Source organism: Eleginops maclovinus, chromosome 17, assembly GCF_036324505.1.
Source record: "Eleginops maclovinus isolate JMC-PN-2008 ecotype Puerto Natales chromosome 17, JC_Emac_rtc_rv5, whole genome shotgun sequence".
Lineage (NCBI taxonomy): Eukaryota > Metazoa > Chordata > Actinopteri > Perciformes > Eleginopidae > Eleginops > Eleginops maclovinus.
Window position 1 is genome coordinate 2,581,963 of NC_086365.1, and position 20,422 is coordinate 2,602,384.

Sequence of the window (20,422 nt, forward strand, 5' to 3'; positions counted from 1 at the left end):
AGTGGGACTCGAACCAGCTCTCCCCTGATCCAAGGATCAGCGCACCATCCCACTGAGTCACAGCCTCCCACATAACACAAAGAAAAGGTGAAAAATGGAGAATCTGAGACCCATTATAGTGCAGTGTTTACTGAACAGTACATGTCCAACCCTGATGTTCATACAAATGTGATTCTGAGTATCTAAAGAGACTTTGTGGAGAGCTTCTCTGTAGTCGTGTGCGAATGACTTCACAGAACTGCAGGTCTTCCTGCTGACGGAGAATAACCCTCACAAGTGCATTTTTTAAGTCTTTCGTTCACATGCCACGTGTCACTCAGGAGTCCTTCAATTGGCCACATTCCTTCAGACTGTGCGGGTCTCCTGTGGTTTTCAGAAAGCTTATATGCAAATCTCATGTTTGAAAACCCTTTCCTAAACTCAAAGGATTCAATTACATAAACAAAGGGATAACAGTAATAAGTAAGTAATAGTGTGCCCCATAAGAGTTAGCAAAATAATATAAGATGCTCATCAAACAATTATATGCTGCTTTACAGAAGTATAGTGTCCATAGACAACATGTCCCACGATGCCCCTTGTTTTGTGACAGTGAAACTTCTGAGGCGGGTAAACAATACCAGTTCTGAGGGAACATGGACTCCAAACACGGAGCTAAGTACGCTATCATTAGCCACCAAGAACAAAGGCAGAACAGTTCTCCACACCAGAGGGACCTGGCTCTGGTTCAGCCACCATCAACATGAAAGTTATGCCAGAAACTTACGTTGATATTTGAGTTTTTGGCTGAATGAACAATAAAGTCTTGGCCTCAGAATGTGAAACAGCTAAATTGAGAAGATTGTAAAGCCAGGATGACAGCTGCAGTCTCCATCTGACCCGGTTGATAAATCATGATGAGGTCAAACATTCATGGGGTTTAATAATGCAGATACACATGTGTGTTTGTTTTGGTGTCCATGCTCAATATATAAATGGTAATTTGTGAATTTAATGTTCAATTAAAAGTGGTGTGTTTTGGGCCCATGCACTGGGGCTTGGTCCCCATGCGGTGGATCCGAGTTTGACTCTTACGGTGGCCCTGAAGTGCAAGTCGAAACGGCATTTCACAAAACACTAGAGCATTTCACGAAACACAACGACATTTCAAAAAAGACTAAAACCTTTCAAAGATTACGGAAAGGGTATTCCTTTAGGGAGAACACTCCTTGTTTGTGATTGGACATGCACAAGGAAAAGACGCAAGTTAGGGACGCAGGGATGCAAGTTAAGAGAAGTGAGAAGTACCCCTGTTATCCTGACCTTACTGAGGAGCCTCTTGCTCAGGGCCAATCAGGAAATGGCTAGTTATGAGGTGTGAATCTGGGTTCATATCTGTCACCATGGAGACAATGAAAATAACATAGTGAGCCCAGAGAAAAAGGGACATGAGGAAGGAAGGGAGGAAGGAAAATGAAATGTACCGGTATATTACAACAATACATTTCACTCATGCAGATTTCCTGCTGTGGTATGAAGACTGCACTGCACAGCATCGCACATTTTTTTACCGGCATGTAAAGCCTCTATAATCTTGAAAATAGGTTGTTTACTTTGAGGAATCAAGTCAACTGATCATGGCAAGAAACAATTGATAACTTGAAATGAATATGATGACCCTGAATATAAAACACAGTATCAACCTGAATGTATTTTGATTGTTATACATCTGTTCCTTTGCAGTGTTCTTGGTTTTCAGCCTTTGAGCCACACAAGACGAGGTAGAGGAAGAGGTAAGCTTACTTTAGAATCACTCTAGTTTAAAGCTTTTGTTGTTCAGCTTTTCATTGGTTCCAGAACCTCCCCTGTTCTATCATCTTCTTTGAAGATCAGTCAAGTACATGTACTCCACACACACAAACAGTTTACACCATCAACTGTGATGTCTCAGGTTACCCTTTAGTAACACAGCTCTCTAACATACATGTGACTTCTTTAAGCCTGTGTTCAAGCCAAACACAAATGCAATTTAGTGCAAGAGGCTGAGGTTCCTGTATGCACACCAAAAAGATTATGACAGACCCATCTGCACCACAGGAACCACAGATCTTAGATCTTCTTACACACTGTGAAACCAGGCCAAATGTTGGAAACTGCCGGGTTGTATGATAGCAGGAAACAGGAAGGGGTCACTTTTCATCAGCTTTAACCAAAGTCTCATTCTCACACAGGCAGAAGAAGCTAATCAAAGACACGGGGGATTGGATCACTTCTTCTTCATTACACATATAGGACGACAGACACACTCAGAGAAACAGCATGCTCATTGAGACAGTGTTTATGGGATGTGTATTCTTAAAGCCAACACATGACCATTTTTTGGACAATAATGGATCACTTTTTAACAGTGACATGTTATAAAATAGTAACATTCACTTCATTGTTGTCATGTATCTAATCAGATGTCATTTGACTGAACTGCAAAACATGTTCTAATATCTGTAAACATGCAAAATACATATTACATAACCTAGCAGACTGAGAGATCCCATATGGGCCTTATCAAGGATGTGTGTGTTTATGTGTTTATGTGTGCATGGGTGTGTGTGTTTACTAAACAGTGGTTACCCTTGCATTTCTGGTCTTTGCAAACACACCCTTAGGAATTTAAACCAAGTGCGTGTCTCTGATAGTGTAAATAGTTGTGACTTTAAAATACCCAATATGCTGCTAAAATGTGATCCGTGGTCTTCTCTACATCCATGATTAATTCCCTTAATGCCATGAATCATATTTAGTTTTTATATATTATATTTAAGAAATTATTATTTTGGACTTCTGACATCAAAGGGAACAAGTATTTTTCTGCCGTTATGTGAAACGAGCGTTCTGTCACACAAATGGAAAACGTTTTTCCATTTGTGTGTGTACTATATATACTGTATCTCAGAATCAGAATCAGAAATACTTAATTCATCCCAAACTGGGACATTTTTACGTTACAGCAGCAAAATACAATATTAAGCATAACAAATAATTAGACATAAAAATAAGAAATATACAGATGTACAAATAGTGCAATGAAATGGAATATTAAATCAAATATAATATAAACGTACAAATGGATGAACATAATCTAGGGTTACCCATTCATAGAGGTCATTTTTGACCCGGGACATCAATAAACCACTCAAAATTCAATGAAAGTGAAAGCAACTTTCACATGTCTAAATACCTACTGTGGAGGATATAACGTCTTGAGGCAATCAAATGTAGAACACAATATTTATGATTGTAGTAAATCCGTGAGATTTGGCCCGAACAGAACAGGTCGATTAACTTAATAAGAGTAAAGTTATTTTCTGTTACAGTCTGCCTCACTTTCCTCACCTCTATGTCTTCATGTTTTACTGATATATGTATTCTACCTTCAGCTGACCTTGGATGAAGCATTCAAACTGCAGCTGGACCACAATGCAACTGGCCCGCTGATGGGGGTAAACACAGGTCAGTACTGACTGCTATAATCAAATGAATAACGGATCAAATAAATGATATATTTGCTTGCATGTTTTACTTGACGAAGTGAATTTACTGTGTAATATTGGCGTAAAACGATGTAAATGTATTTGAATTAGCTTCTACAACAAGGAATTTGCTTAAATATAAATGGTGCCTACAAAGATGCAAAAAGAATATGTAGCAGAAAAATAATACTATTTTAAAATCTATTTTAGAAAACAATTTTAAGACTATAAATACATTTTGACAATTTCTTAAAAAATGATGTGAGACAAATGCCTATCTTTCTTTAAAAAATAATAAGTTTGATTCATTTGAAGGAAAATCCCCACGCAGTAGCGAGGATGTTGCAACCCTGCTGTGTTTAGTGTAATGGTGTAGCTGTGTAACCAGAGGCTGCAGGTAGTGCAGGGAGATGCGGGCTCCTGAGCAAAGTTGCTTTTTCCTTTGGCCTGAGAGCAGATTCCCCCCCTCCTGTTTACACAGCCCAGATTAACATAGCAGATTTAAATAGTGCATTAGTTTGTCTGTGGACAGTGTGTGCATGTGTATATGTTGGTACATTTTTGGTAGGATTTTTCCAAATGTGGTCTAAATGTGTTTATGTCCCCTCTGTGTGTTTGTGTTTTCAATAGACTGGAAGAGATGGGGTGTAGCCAAACACAAACACACACTGTGTATCTCTATACAGACCTGCATGCGAGGTCACCAGCAGCACACTTCGTGTCCTGCCAAAGTTCTCTCAAGCAAGGCACTGCACCTCTACCTGCTCCCTTGGAAAAGAGGCGAGTCAGAGTAACTGATACCTGAATGTTTCCAATGTCATTCTATACCACCTAGAAATTGTGATAGAAGAGAAGCACACTTTTTTAGTTAGCCAAAATAAATTGTGTTGTCATGAAAAGGTAGAAATTTGCAATACATTGTTTATGACTTTAATGCCGTTATCAGGAAGAGGAAGCCCTCACCATCTGAAACTAGACACTGTGTGAGGGGATCTCATCTTGTTTCCCACATGGTGACCCACGAAAAATGTCACTTGAGAGACCTGAAACACCCAGTTCAATAACTAATGATATTACGATGAAAACCTTTTGCCTTAAATAAATTAAAGGGGCCCTATTATTATCCTGCAGTGTGTTCTATAGGTGTTTGTGCATGTCAATGGTCTGCAAAGGCTAAAATCCTGTGTGTCCCCCGCCTCCATTGGACTCTTAGCGCTATAACACATTGTACGTGATAGGTTAAGGGGCGGGACAGCTCTAAACGGTTGACCAATCACAACAGAGCCGGCCAGCTAACCAATCAGAGCAGACTGGGCTCTGGTTTCAGACAGAGGGTGAAAAGAGGTGCTGCAGCACAGGCAGTATGAGAAAAATAAAGAGCTTTTTGAACATTAAAGCATGGAGACATGTCCAAGGAGAGAAACTACAAACTGATATGGGCCTGGAAATGAGCAGAATATGTCCTCTTTAAGGGTTTGCACCTCATATTATTTTGAACACTTTTGCTGTGTGCTTTGAAATCACATTTTCCACACACACACACACACACACACACACACACACACACACACACACACACACACACACACACACACACACACACACACACACACACACACACACACACACACACACACACACACATTCATTTAGAAACTGATTGATATGGGTGTGCCGTCTCTATGTCTATATAATGTTAAGTGATAAGTGAACTCTGAGCTACCTGTATTTTTCTAGATGCCCCCGTGTGTATGTATGTGTGTGTGTGTGTGTGTGTGTGTGTGTGTGTGTGTGTGTGTGTGTGTGTGTGTGTGTGTGTGTGTGTGTGTGTGTGTGTGTGTGTGTGTGTGTGTGTGTGTGTGTGTGTGTGTGTGTGTGTGTATGTGTGTTATGGTCCTGAGAACTTGTAAGATACAATCTGGCCTCGACCAATAGACTTTGCTATTATAAACCTGTTTCTTATTACAGGGGGAAGAAGGTTGTCGTTGGTGTGTGTGTGCGTGTGTGTGTGTGTGTGTGTGTGTGTGTGTGTGTGTGTGTGTGTGTGTGTGTGTGTGTGTGTGTGTGTGTGTGTGTGTGTGTGTGTGTGTGTGTGTTTTTGTGGTTATCAGTCATTTCAAATGTGATGTGCAAAGTGCAGTTTGTCTGTTGTGACAAACTTAGAGACACACACACACACACTCTGGAAGTGAAAGCACTCAGTGTAATGTCCAGTGTTTGCAGTGGGCTGCTGTTATATTAGTTTGTCTATGAATTATTTCACTAGGAATTTAAAATGACCTGCTGACAACAAACACCTTGAATGTTTGCAAACTGCTGATAAAGCTGCCTCTGATCTGCTCCAAGTAGTCACTTTTTGTCTGGGTTTGAGTGGAGGAGGAATCTTTCTACTTAGCCATGCTAGCGTAGCGGCTGTGATTCAATACCGGAGTGATGGTGCTGTGTGGTTTTTCTTTTATTATACACACTTCATTATAAATACATATCAGCTTATCAGTGAAAAAGCTTGTCTTTAGATAGTACCCACTTTTGTGTATCCTTTACCAATAGAAGGGGTGTGTATTTTAATTTGAAGACTCAATCTGCCAAAATATGTTGCTACCCCATGCACAGCTGTATAGATTTAGTTCTGAAAGCAGCGTAATATTGAATATATATTAAAATTGTATTCCGGTATTTGAGCAAATGTTCCTGTCTCTTTCCATATCTCGCGTTAGGTTTTTATGTTTAAAGAAGACAAGTAGCAGTAGAAATACAATTTAGAAAGAAATGATAACTCCATATAGTCTGTAAACTTTGATTAACCATATTAACACACACACACACACACACACACACACACACACACACACACACACACACACACACACACACACACACACTCTCTCTCTCTCTCTCTCTCTCTCTCTCTCTCGCTCTCTCCCTCTCCCTCTCTTTCACTTCCTCCCTCCTTCTCTCTGACGCTCGCGGAGAGTCCTTTAAGCCTCGCTGACAGCTCGCGCAAGGGTTCATATCGTATCTTTTCAAGAGAACGTGCGCAGCCCTCACGCGCTGTTAACTGCACTAAAGAGCTGCGCTGCACTCTTTTTTTCCCCACCGAGTAAACCTGCAGCTTTTAAACAAATACAGGAATATTTTTGCCTTCTTTTATGCGGAATTTAAACATTAAGAAAACGTATTTATTAAAGGGAGCGAGGAAGACTTCTGAAAAGTGAGTATTCTGTTTAAAAATATCAACTCAATCAAGCAACTCCTTTTTTATTTTTTATACTGATAGTAGAATACATGGCACTTCCTAAATGTGTATAATTTAATGGCTTAAATCCCTAAAAGTAGCCTAATACTTCCATAATAACTTATATCAATTGTTTGTAATAGGAGGAATGTAATATCCTCATAAGTACTATTAGTGTGTTCTCCAGGATTTCTGTGCATTGCATCATTTGACAGTGCACACTAGTTGCCAACAGGTAGCAGATTTGAAGACTGTGGTCAGTGTAGGAAAGCTGGTAAAGACCGACACCAATACGTTTTGCAGCAGGACCTCCAACTTGTGGTTTGGTTTGTTGCCAGTGCCTGGCGGAGCAGACTCAGACAACACTAACTTTAGCACTTGTCTGCTGAAGGGGGTAATTTCCCTGTTCTGCTGCCAGTCGGCAGAATGGTGTGCTGTTTCGATTTGTCGAAGCAGATTGTGGGTGTTAATGTTCAGTCCTGACATTTACTACAATGTAAACTCTCTGCTTAAAAGAGAGAGAGAGAGGAGGCTTGAGGAGAATGAACAGGGTTTACACTCTCAGGATTCTAAATGAATGGGACCTTGCTGGTTTCATTTCCTGGACTGCTCGTAAAAATCTAGAGGCTGATTGAGAAACATTCACATCCTCCAAAAAAACACAATCCCAGAAACTGCAGTCTGAGGGCCCTTAAGCACGGCATTCAAACACACAGAAGGTTAGCATAATAAGGAGTTAGCCAGCGCCTGGGTTCAGCGACGGTGCATGTGTGTTTCATTCAAGCCTGAGGCATTTCAACCTGCAAAGCCAAGTGGGAGTTAGCAGAGGCACTGTGACATCCCTCTAGACAAATGGCCATTATATCATTCCATTTTTATTACCGTGCACACTCACCACAAATGGTCGATAGTGGTGCCTTTATGCTCTCCAATCAGCTGGACTTCTGCAGATTATATCAAAAGCACTAATTGTTCAACACAAATGTGGCTCGGAGAAATAAAAAAGTAAACTAGATGATTGAAATGAAATAAATACCAGGTAAAGCATGTAGCGGCCAGGCAACAGCAGGCCATTGTTTATGTTGAGTAGCGACAAATACAACCAGGAAATGAAGCCTGAAACTCTGGGGAGTCCAAGCATATTACAGTTTCCATGATTACCCTGATCGTGACCTCAATTTACCAAGGGCTCTCATACCCTCATCACCCTAACCCTACCCATAGTACATTTAAAAATAAAACTGTACAAACAGCACAAACGTTCAGTGTTGGGATTAGCAAAAAAGCGTGAAAACATATTTGGAACTGTAGAGTAACTCATCGATGTTTGCAGATCTTATTGATGCAGTTACAAGTGTTTGGAGCAAAGAAAACCGAGCGCAAAAATGTTGTTTTGGCTTCACTTTATCCTGTGTGGCCTTACAAACCCTCCTGATATACTGTATGCGTAATTCTATCTTGTGTGTGTGTGTGTGTGTGTGTGTGTGTGTGTGTGTGTGTGTGTGTGTGTGTGTGTGTGTGTGTGTGTGTGTGTGTGCGTGTGTGTGTGTGTGTGTGTGTTCAGTCAGGGGGGCATCTGAGTTTGTGGCAGGATCAAATGTCTGTCTCTGCCACTTTAGTGTAATTAGATTAGAATACTGTGTCTAGAAGACTGGTGTCTGTCTGTCTGTCCGTCTGTCTGTCTGCAACTGAAGCAGCAATTTTAAACCTCATTCATTTTTATCGCTTACACCTGTTTACTTCCTGTACTGCGACATGTCAGAACATCTCCCAGGAAGAAATCCAATTCGCCTGTGTTTCTAACTAGAAAATCCGCTCTTCAATTATTAGTTGATTAGTTTGGTATATCAGGTGATTTTATTTCAGGTCACAGGATGTTTCCCACCAGTAATTCAGTTTCCTTTTTCAGATGCTGAAGTGGTTGCAGGACGGTCGCTAGGGCACAGCTGTCTGTCAAGGCCAAACATGGAACGAGAGGGCTCGTTAAGGAGGTAAGAAGACACACACACACACACACACACACACACACACACACACACACACACACACACACACACACACACACACACACACACACACACACACACACACATGCACTCATTCAGAAATGTTTCACTGCAGCTCCAACACTTTTTCTTTTCCTTAGGGATAAACAAAGGTAGATGAATGTGGAAAACACACACACCACCAACAGATATGCTCACACACATTCCTGAATGACCTCATTCATTCTTTCACTCATGCAAACATCCTCCTTTGTTTAGTAATTAGACCAGAGCATTTTCCCTCACAACTCTTCCTGTTGTTTTGGAGACAAAAACAAAAAAGAATCTAACTCCAAGTTGCATCAGCATCCAGCAGGTGTGTGGAATAATCCCTTTCAATCAGCAGTGGGATCATCTCGAGTCAATTTTTACACACTGTTGATTACTTTTGAGTCTTTGCATCTTCTGTTTTATTCTCTGCATCATCCATTCATGAGGAGAAATCATTTGACCTTAGTTGCACGAGGAAATGTATCTTCCTTTTGCATGTGTGTGTGTGTGTGTGTGTGTGTGTGTGTGTGTGTGTGTGTGTGTGTGTGTGTGTGTGTGTGTGTGTGTGTGTGTGTGTGTGTCTGTGTCTCTGTGTGTGTGTGTGTGTGTGTGTGTGTGTGTGTGTGTGTGTGTGTGTGTGTGTGTGTGTGTGTGTGTGTGTGTGTGTTAGTGAGTGTTTGTCTGAGCCCAGGGCTCCTGTTTCTCGCTCTGACCTATTTATATGGAGTTGAACTAAGATCTAGGTTGACAGACGGACCTAAAACACACACACACCTTTTTCCTCTTCCCTGCCATATTCTTCGACATGCTTCTGTTCCCCTTTATTCTCGTTCTCACTTCCTTTCTCTCCCCTTCTCTTTCTCTATCATCTAGATTTGTTAAATTAAATTAAATCCAGTTCATGTGAACAGTGTTCATTGGTCATGATGATTACAAATGTATTGATAACAAATAATAACAGTAAATCATTTCTCAGTAGACGGCGGCAAAAGCTGACCAAATCAATGCGGGAAAAAAAATCAGTGAATCAGTGAGTACAACTTCAATCTGTCCTGGGCCACACACAGAAAAGAAGGAGGAAGTGAAATGTGTGTCACCTTTAATTCCTTCCTCTCCATCTTGGCAGCTCTTCAACCTCAAAGGGTTCCATTGTTTGCACAAAAGCTTGCAGGGTCACATGGACACCGATTGGCACAGATTGGCAAAGAGAGAGTGAGAGAAGAGGGTAGAGAAGAAAAAAGTTACGGTAGGCGAAGTAGGAGGGAGGATTTAAAGGGAAAGTAAGGAGAGAAGAGAAAATGGCAAAAAGGGCATGTGAAAGAGCGAGATAGAGACCCATGAGAACAGGGTCACTCCACTATCTTCATCCTTTCCTTTCAGCCGCCACTTGTTTACTTCAGCGTGACACACATACTCATGGAGTGGGAATATGTGGTTCCTTTTCAATTACTGGAGTAAGTACATAATGTGTGTGTGTGTCTGTCTGTGTCTGTGTGTGGAGGTAGTGAGGTTTTTTGTGTGATTTCTGCAGAAATGTCTGGTTCAGTAGTTTGACTGAATGTGAAACTATTTGTCATTCATTTGAAACAATTCCACAGTATTTCTAAGAACTGGAGGGTCACAGTGTGTCTGTTTATTCCTACTTGCATACAGTTGTGCATCATATAGCAAATATTACATGTATATATAACACATGCACTGTACCTGTAGGAGAAAACATTTCCTCATTATCTGTACGTGACATATCAAGCAGTTTTATTTCCTGTCTCTCGAGTTTCAGCCCTTAGACATATTTAAGTACTTGTTCCTCTTCTTCATGTTCTTTTTAGGCCCCTCATTGACATCGCTGCTTGAATAGGGAAACCCAGTAACACAACAATACCTTACAATCCCTCACTGGACAAAATGTTCTCTTTCCCCTTTCTCAATAAAAAAATATGTCTTCACTCCCAAAGTCAAAACTGCATGTGATTTAAAACGAATGTCTAAGTTCCTCACTTCATTCTCTGCCTTCAGTGCCTTCCTCGGTACTTCCTCTTTCTCACCCCCTCTCCCCTCATCATTGTCTGAGTATTCCTCTTTTTCTCCCATGAGTTTTGTATTCTCAATTTCTCTTCAAGTTGACTGACTTTGCTTTCCTGATCGCTCTCCCTATACCCACTTATCTCTTTAATGTATGTTTCCAAAGAGCTATGTTGCAATAGCTTGTGTAAATATTAACAGAGGTCCAATAAGAAGTAATTTCCCATCAATGAAGGCCAATGTTTTCAGCTAGTACAATCAAGATGGGTGTCTTGGGTGTTTTTTTCACAGCTCTACCTTTTAGTTGCACCTTTTCTACTTGATAGAAAGTAGTTGTTCAGTTTTGTATCTGTTTAGTGTGGTGTCATTAGTGAAAACATCCTAAAAACATGAAACTTTGTACGTGTAAGAACCTCATCCAGTACCACAATAGGCTGTCGTTTCTGCTTTATAATCATTCCCCTCTCGCTGTGCTCTGGATTTCGAGGAGTCTCCACAACAAGCTGAGGTTAGGCAGCAGCTCGTCCTCCAGTCTGAATGACCTCTCGCAGGCCAAGACCCCGGGAGGAGGAGATAAGGGAGGACCAGCTGGAGGCCTGTCCGAGGAGTGCAGCAGGGACAGAGGGACCCAGCAGAGGAGGGCCGGGGCCAACGCCACCTGGAACAGGTTAGTGTGTACAGCTTTACTTGTTTTATTTATCTAAATATGTGAATATACTTTTTTTTTTGTCCTTGATAAACGCAACGCTACTCAATCTGTCATGCCTGCATGTTTCCGCACATGGACTTAGATGTGTGTGTGCATCTTTCCCTGAATACACTTCAAAGCTGCCATTATTCATGCTGTGAATACACATCTTATTTTACACACATGCAATACAAGCATCTAGTCTTTCTGTCTCTCTTCCCCGAGGGTCCATCACCGCTCTCTTCTTATCTCCATTCACCCCTCACTCCGCTTTCATCTCATTCTGCCTCATAGAGCCTTTTCTTCCTCAGTCCCCCCTCTCTCTTCTTTGGTTTATTTTTATGGTGTTTCCGCTTTACATGACACGGGTAGACGGCAGAGAAAGGTTTGCTCGGGGGTTGATGGTGGATCTGCATGAACAACATGAGCTGTACTGGAACATACCATGGAAAAGTTTATGCCTTCTCCTGATCTTTTATGTTTCACTCTCCTGTTTTCATTTCTGCTGTCTTTTTGTTTCAATTTAAATTTGTTTTGCCTTACACCAAGATTCACAGTTTGAACAATTTTATTTGTTATTTCAGTGTATTTATTTTTGGAAAATCTTTATAATATCTCATCTTGATGTTGTTTTGAATATTGTTCTACTCTAAATGATTTCTATGTGTGTGTCACAGCATCCACAGTGCAGTGATATCAGTGTTCCAGAAGAAGGATCTGGGAGAAAATGAACTCTACACTCTGAATGAAGGTGTCAGGTTAGCTTCCTGTCTGTCTGTTTTTATTTGTATTTGTTTTTTACTGAAGTGATAGTGCTTTTAATCTGTAATTCCCCACCTTCCCAAACTCACGTATACGACTTCAGCATGCTAAATTTAATCTCAATGACACATTAACACATTACCAGCCACAGTTTACTGCCTATTGTCCACTGAATCATAAACTCCTTTGAGCAAAAAGAGGGAACGATAGGGGGAGGTTACACAGGGTTCACTGCTGTGTTTTTAATTACAATATGGCTGAGGGCTGACAATAGTGACTTCAATCCCCAACAGTTAATTACACACATACATTCTGTAGATGCATGTTGCCTAACTTAAGCTGTTGTATCTACAGTGGAGGAAATAAGTATTTGATCCCCTGCCAATTTAGTTAGTTTATCCACTTACAAAGAGATGAACAGTCTGTAACTTTTATGGTAGGTTTATTTTCACAATGAGAGACGGAGTATATCATTTAAAAAAATGTACATTAAAAAAAAGATATACATTTATTTGTGTTTAATTGTGGGAAATAAGTAGTTGATCCCCTTGCCACCAGTAAGGATTCTGGCTCCCACGGAGCGGTTAAATAAGTCCTCTTGCTTTAAGAAAGTACTCCTGATGTCAACTCATTACCTGGATAAAAGACACCTGTCCACAATCAAATAAATCAGATTACAACCTCTCCACCGAGGGCAAGACCAGAGACAGGTCTGTGATCATGGTGGAACTAATGTCTAAGGACATCAGGGACCAGATTGTAGACCAGCACAAGACTGGAATAGAAGACAAGACCACCAGCAAGCAGCTTGGTGAGAGAGAGACAACTGGTTTGATAATTGGAAAATGGAAGAAGCACAAAATGACCATCAATCGCCCTCGGTCCGGGGATCAGAAATACTTTATTTATCCCAAAGTATGATTTTTTTTCATTGCAGCATCGAAATATGAAAAGAAGCAAAACAAATAACAAATAATTAGAACTAAAAAATACAAATAAAATACAAATAAAAATGAGAAATATACAAATGTATAAATAAGGCAATGAAATGGAATATTAAATCAGTGATCCACGATCAAAGATCATGAGAAAGGTGAGGGGTCAGCCAATAACTACACAGGAGGGACTTGTTAATGATCTGAAGGCAGCTGGGACCACAGTCACCAAGAAAACTATCGGTAACACACTATGCTGTAATAGATTAAAATCCTGCAGCGCCCGCAAAGTCCCCTGCTCAAGAAGGCACATGTACAGGCCGTCTGAAGTCTGCCAGTGATCCTCTGAATGAGAGAAGGCTGATGATGTGGTCAGATCAGACCAAAATCAATATCTTAGGCATCAACTCCACATGTCGTGTTTGGAGGAAAAGAAATGCTGACTATGACCCCCAAGAACAGCATCCCCAGCATCAAGCGTGGAGGTGGAAACATTATGCTTTGGGGGGGTTTCTCTGCTAAGGGGACATGGCGGTTCACCGCATCGAGGGGAGGATGGAGGGGGCCATGTAAATATTGGCTGATAACCTCCTTTCCTCAGCCAGGACACTGAAAATGGAACATGGATAGGCAACTAAGGAGTGGCTACAGAAGAAAACCATTAATGTGATGGAGGGGCCTAGCTGGTCTCCGGACCTCCATCCCATAGACAATCTTTGGAGGGAGCTGAAGCTTCCAGTGGCTAAGCATCAGCCTCCAAACCCTAAGGATTTGGAGAGAATCTGCAGAGAGGAGTGGACCAAAATCCCTCCTGAGGTGAGAGCAAACCTGGTGACCAACTACAAGAAGCGTCTGACCTCTGTGCTGTCCAACAAGGCTTTCTCCACCAAGAACTAACGCATGTTTTGCAAGAGGATCAAATACTTATTTCCCCCAGTTAAATGCATATTCATTTATATCTTTATTTTAATACACTTTTCTGGATTTCTTTTTTGATATTCTGTCTCTCACTGTGAAAATAAACCTACCATTACAATAACAGACTGTTCATTTCTTTGGAAGTGGGTAAACTAACTAAATTGGCAGGGGATCAAATACGTATTTCCTCCAATGTATGTTTTGAAATTAAACCATTTAAAACACATGATGAAGATTAGCTACAGACTAAAGGTCAAATTTTCTCTTCCTGTAATAACAGCATGAGCATCATACTCATTTCTACGTACAGTTTATTAGAAATTACTGTTGTTGAAGTGTTCATTGTCTTCAGTGTGAACAACATGTCTTCTCATTTCCTGAGTCTGCTGCTGTTTAAACACTGCAGCTCTCCAGTGCACAAAAGCTCATTAGTTTAGCTTCATGTTTAGGAAATATAGTTAATGGTGTGTGTGTGTTGTGTGTGTGCACTCATGTGAACTTTTTTTCAGGCAGCTTCTGAAGACAGAGCTGGGCTCCTTCTTCACTGAGTACCTTCAGAACCAGCTGCTCACTAAGGGAATGGTGATACTGAGAGACAAGATCCGCTTCTATGAAGGTATACACACCAACACACACTGTAACACACTGTATGTGCACATATTCTGATGAAGCCCTGTTTAATAAGAAAACCCTGCTGAATGGTAAGGTGATAGGCATAGGAAGATTCCAAGTTAAGTCAAATTGAATAGAAAAAGATAACACCAAAGCTATCAAGACTATAAGTTTGTTTGGTTTATCCTAAGATTTAAATTCCACTTTCTTTAGGAACATCTGCATCCTAGCTTTAGAAAGTAGTGTTCACATGCAGGGCCAGTGAATCATTAAAGGGAAACTTACAGATGAATTTAGACATTTTTAGCCTAAGAGTTTTTTTCTCAATGTGACAAAAGTCACGAGTGTAGCAGGAAAAAAATAATAATTGACTAAAATATCAGGTGGTTTGTTAACCCCTCCAGTTATTAGTTTGAACTGTTAGAAAAAAGCTTTATCTCTCCACCATCACACTTCATGAAGGACATTTTTCTGGAGTACACACCATGTATGCACGCACACACACTTCCCCCGCACACATAAACACAGAGTCAGAGTGAGATAGAGGCATTTAAGAGGTAGAGAGAGAAAACGTGTGACTTTTCTTTGAAGCAACTTTGAAACAATGCACACACACACACACTGACTCAGATTTTCAGGGCTGTCGTCACAGCAACAAGACAGGAAGTAATGCTTTACGTCAATAGCACAATATCCAGTCAGTGAGAAATTTAAGATAAGAAAAACCACAGCGGTTCATACAATGAGTCACAAACGCATGTGAGCGTATGTGATTCAATATGTCTGCACAGACCTATGCTCCGAATGTGAAGCTTTAAAAATATCTGATCTTTTTTTAGGGATAGATAGCATACCAATTATCACTGTAACAATCAGAGACTCGGGCAAATTACTAATACGACTACTATTACTACTACCTTATGTATACATTAACATTACAGACATAAAAGATTTGCATGAAATTGAGAGAAACTTCAACAACTCCAATGAGATCAAAAAACATTAAAGTTGTTGCATATTATCTTTTGTTGACTGCATGTGCCAGTTTACTTTGTTCTGATTGGATGTTCGTCTTGTGTTTGTTATAGGTCAGAAGTTGCTGGACTCCCTGGCCGACACATGGGACTTCTTCTTCTGTGATGTTCTGTCCATGCTGCAGGCCATCTTCTATCCTGTACAGGTACACACACACAGCGATGAACACCCTAAGATTCTTTATGGTCTCCTAACAGAACTGTGTGTTGACCCGTGTTTGTGTGTCCTCAGGGAAAAGAGCCCTCAGTGCGTCAGCTGGCTCTCCTCCACTTCAGGAACATCATCACCCTCAACCTGAAACTGGACGAGGCTCTGTCTCGACCCCGAGCCAGAGTCCCTCCTTCCATCATACAGATGCTGCTAATCCTACAGGTACACACACACACACACACACACACACACACACACACACACACACACACACACACACACACACACACACACACACACACACACACACACACACACACACACACACACACACACACACACACACACACGTTATTTATCGTTTCCTTTAGTTTCTCTCACGCTATCTCCACACACACATTTGGCTCTCATAAACAAAGATCTATTAATGTTGTCGGGTGAGGGGGGAAGAGGGTAAGTGACAACAGATGGAGGATTAGAGAGTATAAAGAGCTGTACACTTTTTTTCTTGCGAAGGGCTCTCACAGGAAGTAATCTCAGTGTGGATTTCGAGCGGCTGTCTTCCCATGACCACTCAGTACCCTCTGTACCCTATTGTGTCCTCACAAAAACAACAATGAGCAAAAAACTTGTTTGGGGAAAAATGTCAGAGGATGTGTGAAATGTTTGTCCCAACTGCAAAGGGATGAGAGCTCAAACACTCATGTGTCCCCTGTGGATAATGTGCCTCAATTCATAAACATTTCAGAATAAACTGCAGTGAGTAACAACAGGGAGCTGTTCCATAAGACTGAATCAGGTTTATTTAAATGTAGTTTCATTATCCATTTTGCAGTGACTAAGCTGCACACAGTTAAATATATATTACCTTTAGTCCTTACGGGAACAGGAAGAGAGTTGTGCACATGCACTGGATTTTCAAGTTAAGATGCTAATGTTTGACAAAATTCACACCGTGCTTATTTGTCCTCTGGATTTTTCAGCATTCGTAGATAATTATTCTAAAGAATGCATTCAGAATTTTTCCTCTTCTACTGAGTTTTCTTTTGGCCAGAGGTCAGGAGTTGTAAAACTACCTTGAAACATTACTTTGCAGTGAACTTAGACACGTACACTCCCTAACACAGTTAGCCATTTATTGGTCAGAGATGTGGGTCAGGGAGTGAATGCAAGTGGATTAGTGTGTTCTCCAGTGAGTCTGTGTGCTGTTTTTGGTGGGTTACTTTGGACATCATTTTGGTGACTCATTGACCCAAATGTGCTTCGTCCAGACTCAAACAGGGAAAGAGCAAGAAAGGGGAAGGTATACAGAGTCAAAACACACAAGTAAACAGGATACATTTTTTGGTTGCTCTTTTATCAATTGTGTACAGATTATGAATGTGTCAGTTTTTCCCCCCATAGCATAAGGTTGAGTGTAAGAGAGATAGAAATCTGCAGAGGGTTTGCTGTTTTTGCGACTTCTTGTTTCATCTGTTAGTAATTTCTCTGATCATTCTGTGACGCAAATTCGCCAAAGTCTGGTCTATTTATGTGGTTTGTTTCTGTGCTGTGGTTTTGAAGCATATGCTCAATGGTTCATAGTTCTGATCTTTAATTGATCTCGCCTTTGTCATTTACAGACTTTTGTCTGAAGTGAGGTTGGTATCCACATGTTTCACAACCCTCAGTGTGACATTGATCTTTAGAGTGAATCAACATTTTCGAGGCAACTCACACTAAATTCAATTTCTACGCAGAGCTTGGATCATTGAAACAGTAGCTTTTTGTTCGTTTTCTTTAAGGCTCGGAGTTCCTGAAACAGCTCCTTGTTGATTATGAGTTTTGGTTACTTGACATTGATACTAATTAAAAACAAACCCACCATTGAAAGTGAAACTGGGTTTGAGTGCCTGTTTCCTGCAGAAACAATTGCTAGGGTCCATTTAACAATAAAAGCAATGTTGTTGATGTTATCCATATCACTATATTGTTACATCGTTATACAAGTTCTGACTGAGCCAAATCCACTCAACACTGTAAGCTCTTTCATTCATGTTGTCTTCCGGTCGGTTCCATAAAAGCATTGTAGCAATGGTTGCTGTCCCAAATATGTTTTTAACATTATTAAAACAAATCCAGCGTCATAAAGACTTTTGATTCTGCTCACAGAAACCAGAAGAGTGTTTCAGAAGGAGAAATTAACTTTCTTAATTTTTTTACCCCAGTTTTCTGTCATTTAAAAAAAAAATTCCATTACCGTCAGCCAAAAAGCAGCAATAACTGGCCAACACAAACTACTGTGTGTGTGTGTGTGTGTGTGTGTGTGTGTGTGTGTGTGTGTGTGTGTGTGTTTGTGTGTGTGTGTGTGTGTGTGTGTGCGTGTGCGTGTGCGTGTGCGTGATGCAGGGAGTCCATGAATCTATAGGTGTGACAGACGACTACCTGCGTCTGGAGTCTCTAATCCAGAAGGTGGTCTCTCCCTACCTCGGGACTCATGGGTTATACTCCAGTGATGGATCCTCCAATCTGCACAGCTCCTCCTGCCTATTAGGTATGTGTGTTAGAATTTGTCTAAAGAAAATGTACAATACAAGTGCTTTTAAAGGATACAAGTGCCGAAATACTTCAAAATATATGATAATAATATAATCTTAATTCCTTATTTTTCTCTTCCTCTCTCTAGAAAAGCGTTTGCAGCGCTCATGGCCCTCCAAACCAGGCAACTCCCCTGGGGTTAAGAACCCAGTGGTACGCTCCAAGAGCTACAACGTTCCCATGCTGACCCCGGTGGTGGAGTATGACGCCGACTCCTCCACAGGTGGCGGCACAGGTATAAGACGACACTCCGTCTGTGAGATGACTTCCTGCTTGGAGGAGAGCGTCTCTTTCGCCGAATCCACAAACACTGCCACCAGCATCACCAGTATCACCAGCAAAACCAGCAAAACCAGTATCACCAGCATCCCCAGCACGTCCAGCTTCCACAACCATTCTCCAGCTTCCACAGCCTCGGCTTCGCTGTCAGGTAAGTTTCAGCAGTATTAAAATATGCTACAAATCATTGGCTGCTGCAGGTTTCAAGTTTGTATTGTTTCAGGAGCGATCAATTATTGATTAAGATAGCTTTCTTTTTAAGGATGTGTTTTAGTTTAAAGGGAATTCAAATTATAGTGCTTTGAGGTTCTCTGTCATGGTCATTGTATTTGTTGGGAAAAAGTAGACAGGATAGCATATAACATATAATCAAAGCAATGTACTGCGATATTGATTTTTTTTAGCCAAGCCTTTCTATCAGGGGGGTAAATACAATTTGCTCGATCCACAGCTTTACATACTGTAGGTTTGCATTCATGCTGACACTCCTGTCTTCTTCTCTAAAGTACTGCCATCCAATGAGGGTAATACAGTAAATTGACCATTGGGAAGTACCTCATACGAGGCCACTTTAACTCTCCCTTTAAAACCTGTCAAAAAAGAACCGTTTGCATTTTACTGAACATTGTACAAATAATTGTTTTTATCTTTCAAGTAGTGGAAGTGAATTAAGCTGGGGGAACTTTCTTTAAAGCTGTCAAAAACTCAAAATATCTTTTGAAATTTAGTTTGAAAGTCGTCTCCACTTGATAGATGTAAATCAGGAAGCTAATCAATAAGTGATCCAGAAGGTTATTGATTATGTATCAATAATTTGTGCTGCCTTATGTACAGACACTGTGATGTTCGGCAAGGAGCCCCCCCCCGGAGACCCTGACTGTCCTGCCAGTCCCCACCCTCTCCGGCCACAGCATCACTCCCCCTGCATCCTCCCGGAGCCGTCCCCAAGAGAGGAAACATACGGCACAGGCTCGCTGCTGTCAGACTCTCCCGCCTCCTTCAGAGGGCTGGCTCAAGACACCAGCTCTGGCCCCAGTCCTGCATCCAGCCCAGAGGTCATGAGGGGCCACGTCCCCGAGTCTTTGGACTCTGAGCCGGAGCATGATGGCATCTTTCTGGACTTCTCAAAACACTGTTCTGAAGGGTCGGACACACAGCAGAGTGTGGCGTGACACACACTCACGCAGGCAGGCAGATGCATAATGATGCAGGAGGACATTCCTTACACCCTGTGACACTTCCTGCTGTTTTATCCAGACTCAAAATGATCAGGGATTCTTTCAAACTGAATATTATTTTAATAAAATGTGATCACTAGATCGCTAGAATCAAGTCTAACCACATGCTGAAATAAATATGTTAACTTTTTTAAAGGGTTTGCCCTAGACTGGAAACATCAACTCTGTCTTTTGGGGCAGCTAGGATCACATGCGTCCCCCTGGCTCTGTCAGAGGACATTTATTTTTCTTTGAATGGAAACTTAAAAAATACATGGAGCCAGTGATAATTAGACATCCCAGGGGGAGGTGCACATGTTGAAAAATCAGTGTCAAAATATCTTGAAGAGGCTATTAAATAATTTTTTAACACTTGAAATGTGAAGCTAACTCTCCAGTTCACCCAATGATGATTCTGTACTGGTTCATGAAGAGCAACTTATTTTATTA

The 20,422-nt window shown here is 41.0% G+C and overlaps 1 protein-coding gene across 3 annotated transcripts; it reads left to right on the top strand.

Moving 5' to 3' along the window:
* The first annotated feature begins 6,516 nt into the window (after positions 1–6,516).
* LOC134879327 (proline-rich protein 5-like) lies at positions 6,517–20,093 on the top strand. 3 transcript variants are annotated; one of them, XM_063905778.1, is made up of 10 exons: positions 6,517–6,717; positions 8,651–8,732; positions 11,287–11,466; positions 12,165–12,245; positions 14,612–14,718; positions 15,803–15,894; positions 15,981–16,121; positions 18,288–18,432; positions 18,565–18,906; positions 19,590–20,093. In XM_063905778.1, the coding sequence occupies exons 2-10, from the start codon at positions 8,707–8,709 to the stop codon at positions 19,925–19,927; spliced, it is 1,452 nt and encodes a 483-aa protein (XP_063761848.1). In that variant the 5' UTR covers positions 6,517–6,717; positions 8,651–8,706; the 3' UTR covers positions 19,928–20,093. The 3 variants fall into 3 exon arrangements, with proteins under 3 accessions (XP_063761848.1, XP_063761849.1, XP_063761847.1); XM_063905779.1 differs by having other exon boundaries at positions 11,290–11,466; XM_063905777.1 differs by having other exon boundaries at positions 8,651–8,731; positions 11,277–11,466.
* Positions 20,094–20,422: the final 329 nt, after the last annotated feature.

Bases quoted from the DNA above. Each gene is read 5' to 3' on its own strand.
- LOC134879327 (XM_063905777.1), top strand. From the start codon at position 8,707: ATGGAACGAGAGGGCTCGTTAAGGA. The intron at 15,895-15,980 runs GTACACACACAC...GTGTGTCCTCAG, and splicing joins CCATCTTCTATCCTGTACAG to GGAAAAGAGCCCTCAGTGCG. The intron at 18,433-18,564 runs GTATGTGTGTTA...TCCTCTCTCTAG, and splicing joins CAGCTCCTCCTGCCTATTAG to AAAAGCGTTTGCAGCGCTCA.